The sequence below is a fragment of the Cetorhinus maximus genome, chromosome 13 (assembly GCF_964194155.1).
Source record: "Cetorhinus maximus chromosome 13, sCetMax3.hap1.1, whole genome shotgun sequence".
Lineage (NCBI taxonomy): Eukaryota > Metazoa > Chordata > Chondrichthyes > Lamniformes > Cetorhinidae > Cetorhinus > Cetorhinus maximus.
In genome coordinates, this window is record NC_135891.1 from 122,018,259 (window position 1) to 122,024,905 (window position 6,647).

The window sequence follows — 6,647 nt, forward strand, 5'->3', positions numbered from 1 at the left end:
TATTTCTTTCTCTTTTACTATCCCTGGGTTGTAAATAATTCAATTTTGTTGCTGAGCTGGCTTGACATCAGTAGAGATAGAGTTGCTGTTTGAATTTTAGGTTAAAAAAACAGACAGAGAGAGAGTTTTGTAAAGATCATGAGTGGAACTAACTCTCTCTTTCTTATAGGGTCCAACTCACCTCAGAGCACCTCCCCTGGACCCAGTGCTCCAAGTTCACCAGCCGGAAACATCAGACCCTGCACTCTCCATGGATTGGGCCCTAAACCAAATAACCAGCGTTACAAAACTGGGCGTCGGAAATCTATCAACAGCATCCCACCCTCCCCTCTGGCATGCACATCATCACCAACACCCCAAGTGCCCTCACCACACCGCTCTCCATCTCCTTTATCATGCTATTCAAAGAATATCCAGTCATACCCTGGCAAGATGCTGTCACCTCCAACCACAGTTAGACATTCAATTCAAGCTCGCACTGGAGATTCACCACGATCGCCGCTGCTAAAACGTGTGCAATCAGCAGAGAAACTGTCAGCTACATATCTTGCAGATAAGAAACAGTGTGGCTCAGGAAAACGTGGGGAAATATCTCTAGGTGAAGGAATAAATGAAACGCAGAAAGAATGTCAAAGTCTGGGTGAGGCGGGTGAGATCCAAACTTTGCCAGACAAGCCGGGTTCAGGAGAGAATGTGTGCTATGTTCATGTTGGAACTCCGAAGCTAAGAGAGTGGACAGGTGAGAGACATGAGAGAGACCGAGACATGGTCGTAATGAAAAAGCTAAATTGGTCAGAACGGCGTGATTCATTTAAAAAACAGGAAGCAGTTCAGGAAGTGACCATTGATGAAGCTGATGTGACACTGGCTGTTGTTGAGTGGGAAAGAACAAGGACAGAGGGAGCGAGTGGAGAGAGGGGGGGAGCATATAGAATCGAGGAGAAATGTCCTGACTATAAAGCAGCATGGGGAAAGGGGGAGTTTGACTGTGACTCAGCACCTGAAGCAGCTGCAGAGGATTCCAATCTTAAAGAGCTCGACAGCTGGTTGTCAGCGCCACAAACTGAAGTTCATAAATCAGAGACGGAAAGTCAGAAAGCGGGAGCTGTGCGATGGGAATGTCAGGCGACCAATCCCATTCAAGGCTTGTGTCAAGACTCTTTTGGACACTTGTCAACAGGAGGTGCAGAAAGCAACAATTTAAGGAAACAGTGGGCACCAATTCCGAGGCCAAAAGGAGAAGCACTGCAGGCTGAGGAGGAAATGATGGTCACCCCGACTGGTGAGTCATTGAGTGCTGTACGCTGCCCACATCAGTTAGATTTACCGCACCGTCAGGTAAAATCTCAAAGCTCCTTGGGAACTGGTGAAAGTCTAACACAAATTGGGTTCATATTAAGCACCTGTGAGCCTGAACATCACAGAAAAGATTCAGTGACACGCAGGAGAAAGAATGTGGCGTGTACAGACACTAAACTGCAAGGCCAGTCTGAGAAACAGGAAGCAGACAAGGACAACACAATCACTTCAAATTCTCCAGGCAGAAGATCAACAAGAAATCGCAAGAAAGGAAGAGTTAAAGACTGAGCTCCACAATTACCAGTCCAGAACAAATGGAAAACATTCGAGTCAATGTGGATTAAATTGTGTCGTTGGAGGGGTTGGAGGCACAGTGAAGGAAGGGGTGCCAGAATTTGTTTTTCAAAACACCTTTTATGTCAGTGCAGTTTAGTAATACAGGAGATTACATTTACCTGGAAAACTACTAAATGCTGCAGACCTAGTAATGGAAAGGACGTATCAGAACAGGCTGCGAGTCACAGCCACCAATGTATTTATACCACCACGGGACATTTTGAAATCCAGCAGGTTTATACAAGGTTTAATAGCAGTGTTTAACACATCACAGTACAGAACTATTGAATGTGTCTGCAACCAAGGATGCAACATTCTGAGAACTAAAAAAGTCATCCCAATTCTCATAAACAAAAGCTAAATTCTTCAGCGTGCACACTTTGAAAAAGCAGATTGATAATTCAGCTCAGAAATTGCCTCCAGTTGTGTAAAGTGATCACTTAAACTCCATGTTCACTTGTTGGTAAAGTGAAGTGGCTGTTTGGGGCCAATCCTTTGTGTCTGGTTACCTATGAAACCCATTGAAAATTAGAAAATAAAAAAGACAGCAACTGGGAGAGTTTTCAATATTTCTGATCTCAGTTAAAGATTCACTTGCATTTTGACCTTGTTACTAACTTGGGAAGTGAAATATTAGTGGTTGATATCTATTGTAATTTAGGAGCTTTACTCTATCTAACTCCAATGTGTATCTGTCCTGGGAGTGATTGATGGGGACAGTGTAGAGGGAGCTTTACTCTGTATCTAACCCCGTGCTGTACCTGTCCTGGGAGTGTTTGATGGAATTAATTAAAGATGCCTTGCCATAAAAGCACCATTTCTTAAAGAGACAAGTAGATCTGCCAAGCAATGGTGCCCAAATCAGCTTGTCCTTCACCTTCGCACTCAGTTCTTCAGACCGATCTATCGCCATCTTATTCTGGGGCCTTGCTGTAATGGAACCAAAGGATGTCTATAAATGAATTCCAGAGCATTTGTTTTGTCTGTTACGCTATGTAAATGTTACAGTTTGGGTTGGTCAGTGCTACCTCTTAGGTTTGTACTTTCTTCCAAATGCGTGACACCTAATGTCAGACCTTGAATGCAATTTCCTTGTGGAATGAATAAGTGTGTTGGCTGATTGTGCACTGTTAGAGCTGTATGTCCAGGCTAACTATTGCCCGTTTTAATCTTCCTTCTAAGCACACTGTGCCTAGCAGGGGTCTCTTAAATTGTCATTTCTTTGAATCACAGCAGAAAGCCTACACTTATTGCCCAGTCAGTAGCACCCAGATTGGCACCAAATCACTGTTTTTGCCCAGTGTCAATTCAGGTGCTAAGTAACTTGCAGCTAATGTGGAGAGTTAGCCAAAGCAGTGAGCTGGTAAAGACTCATTATTGGCATTAAAACCAGTAATGTCTGAGTTGACAGGCCACAACTTTCCCAATACAAAACTCTGATAATCACACCATTAACCTCCAAATATGCCAGAGAGCAATTTCTAGGTTTATATCCCAAATAATTCTTGAAACGATATGAAACACTGAATTTATCAAAGGCTATTGAAAATTCCTATCTTGTCAGTGGTCTGCTCCAAAATCCTGAATCTGGAGATACAAAACCATTGTCAGTAAGAGAAAAGAATTTCTTCTAATTCTGATCCTGTAACTTAAGTTGTTCCTCGTGTTTGACCAGGTGCGATGGTTATGCTTTGAACTGTGACACAGATTGATTCAGTGAACAATGGAATGCAATTCTAACAGAAGTGGCAGTGTGTTTGTGCATTTTCTCATTGGTCTAATATTCAACCTTTTTTTTACTTTCCATTTGTTGGATTTTGTCTAATTGTCTCCCTGTTACAGCTTTTAATAAAGAACTTTGCCAATTATTAACATCACCAGCTTATTTATGAAAAGTGCAGTAAGTAGAAATGTCATCTGAATGGACGCTCTCCGACTCCACCCCAATCTTCACTCATTTCCCTGAGAGCAGACTGTTTATCAATGTCTTGGTGGGTGTGGCCTGAGAGATGCAGGTTCTTAAACTGAGAGACAAAAAAAATCTTGCTGAAAGCATTGAGTTCAGAACTGGTATACAGATGCCTTTCACCGTTATCTTTTTTATCATTTAATCTCTCCTGTGTCCACACAATAACAGACTTTCCCTTTGTTCTAGTCTTGTCCCAACCTCCTTCCTCCTCCACTCGCTACTGTCACATTCCTAACTTTTCCCAGTTTTGAAGAAAGACCTTAAATATTGGTCTGCATCTTGGGGGGAGTGGGCTGCATCTTCCATTCGGTGGTGGGGGTGGAAGTGAGAGTGATTTCCGTTCGGGAGAGCTGGGCAGCTGGCCACATGTGATCTTACGCTGTTCAACTCATTACACATCCATCCGTGAGGAGCACAGAGAATCTTGCAGGAGGTGCGGGCAGGAAGCTGCTGCCCCCGCCATTACCTCATGGGGTCAAAGGTCCTGGCGTCATATTAAAAAGGCACATGGACAGCCATTCGCTCACCTGACTTGTGCAAGATTCTGCATCAACCAGAATGTCCCAGAGAAGAAAATGTATGGCCCCACAGTTCATTGAAGCCTTTGCTGCAGATCCCCCTCCAGGTTGTCCAGGGAAGGTGAGAGGTGCTGTTTCCCGGGGATGGCAACAGGTCACCCTCCTGTCTGACCACAGCAGCCTGGGCGGAGGTCGCACTGAAGGTTAGTGCCCTTGGGGCCCACAGGAGAACTGCCCAGCGGTGCAGGAAAAGGATGAACAATCTGCTGCACTCCATGAGGGTAAGTGGTACTGTATCCTCACTGCGAGCTGACACTCATAAGGGCATAGTGTAAGTGTATGAGTGCACAGGGATGACAGATAGGAGTTTGGGCTGCAGGGCTCAGCAGCAGATGGGACATTTGGACTGAATGTGTGGCAGCCAGTTCCTGCTCTCAATGTTCTATCAGTTGAGGAACATCCTTCTTGTTAATCACTTACCAGGGAGGGCCCAGGACCTGGCATAGACATGCATGCCCCTAAACTGCTCATGCACCCATCGGGATGGCACTCAATCCTTCCGTCTGCCTGCAGGGCAAGGGCACGCACAACAGGAGGGAGCGAGCCAAGACCGATGGTGGTCCCTGACATTCAAATCCTCACCCCATTGGAAGAGGATGCCGCTGAGCTAGCTGGGCAGGAGAAGGACCATGTCTGCACTGAAGGGGAGATTGGACTCTCCTCGGGATCCAGTGTTGGACGCCTCCAGTCTGCAGTTGTCAGATGCACCCTCAGAGTGAGACATTGCTTTAATAAGTGAAACAAAAACAGAAAATGCTGGAAAAACTCAGCAGGTCTGACAGCATCTGTGGAGAGAGGGACAGAGTTAACGTTTTGAGTCCGTATGACCCTTCTTCAGAAGTCACACAGACTCGAAACGTTAACTCTGTCTCTCTCTCCACAGATGCTGTCAGACCTGCTGAGTTTTTCCAGCATTTTCTGTTTTTGTTTCAGACTTCCAGCATCCACAGTATTTTGCTTTTAGCTCTAATAAGTGAGCCTGCTTAGGAGCCACGAAATCTTTTGCTTCTCCGTTCCAGGTACCAGCAAGAAAATGGGGAGACCAGAAGGGAGACCAGCCACAGAACCAGCTCCAACCCCACTCTGAGGATGATGCCTCAGAGGATATACTGTCACGGCATTCACCTGCACCCTCCACCAGCGCAGATATATTGGCCTCAGTGGCTGCATGTTCTAGAGTCGGCTTGGGGTCACAATCTGGTGCAGGTCCACAGCTGGCACAGGAAGTGACAGCCGAGGTCTCTGATGCTCGGAGAGCTGCTGGAGACCAGGCCCCTGCCCAGCCTGTACAGATGACGAGCCCCCGGTCTCGACCCTAAGAGACCGGATGGAGATACAGAGACAGGTAGGGGAACATCAGAAAGATGCCAGAGGCCATGCACAGACTGGACCGAAGGCTGGAGAAATCTGTCCTTGTTCTGTCTAGTGTCATGGCTCCAGCATGCGAGCGCTTAGCCTCCTTCTTGGAAAGGGTGGTGGCCGCCTTGGAGACCCAGGTCCAGCTGAATGCACAGTGGCTGGTGGATAGGCGCTTTGACCTGCATTCTGTCACTCCAGACATGGGTGAAGTGCAGCAGTGGTTAGGCGAGAGGGGGAACGTGGCACCTCAACCTCCCTCCAGGTGCCCATTCCCCTCAAGGAGTCAAGGAGGTGCCATCTGGCACCGACAGGGAGGAGGGGCACCAGCCAGATACACCGGGGCTTCATCCCAGGACACTTCAAGGGTGCCCTACCACTCCAATTCGCCTCTGCCAGTGACCCCGTCACCTGAAGCAGGACACCCTTAGCACGATGGGGCCCTCCAGGCCCAAGGACACCAGAGGACGCCCGCCAAAGTCATCACAGTCAACAGGGCATAGCAGTCAGCAGGCTGTCTCAATTTCAGCTGTGGATGTCAGGGCTGCAACTAGGATTAGTGATGGGAAAAGAAAAATGAAACATTTTTTAAGGCACACAGGTGGCATGGTGTCTAACCATTGTATGTATTTTCGGTTCTTATAAATATATGCTCACTTGCGCTGTTTGGAAGTTTCCTGGATTCCATATTGCTGCTAGTTGCTTCAATAGTTGTGGGCATTTAAGGGTCTGGAATTTGGTTCCCCCATCAGAGCCCATTAATGAACTCTTAATAGAGTCACCCCACTCATTATCAGCATAGTGAATATCCAATAATCCCACACGAGGATAAGCACTGGCCATCATTTGTGTGTGTGTGGCCTGGGCACACATCATGCATTCTATTACTTGCAGCTGACCATGTTCTGAAAATGATGTCTGTGTGGAGTGTTCAGCGAGGTCATTGCATCTCCTGCTTCTGTTGCCCTGATGTGAAGCGTGGATGGATGCAAAGAGAACTCAAGGGGAGTTAAACATGCTTGGCAGAATGGGAGGTCCATCAAATTATCCATCCCACCCATTATGATTCGCATGGCGGGCGGGACTCGGAAGTGTATGCCACTATACGA

General features: G+C 46.8%; 1 protein-coding gene across 1 annotated transcript in view; it reads left to right on the forward strand.

The window, feature by feature from the left end:
* LOC144689089 (microtubule-associated serine/threonine-protein kinase 3-like) overlaps window positions 1-3,503 on the forward strand; it is a 185,666-nt gene extending 182,163 nt beyond the window's left edge. The window contains exon 26 of the mRNA XM_078556239.1: window positions 170-3,503. Coding sequence (XP_078412365.1) covers window positions 170-1,587 — 1,418 coding nt within the window. The 3' untranslated portion in view covers window positions 1,588-3,503. The remainder of the gene's footprint in view (window positions 1-169) is intronic.
* The last annotated feature ends 3,144 nt before the right edge of the window (window positions 3,504-6,647 follow it).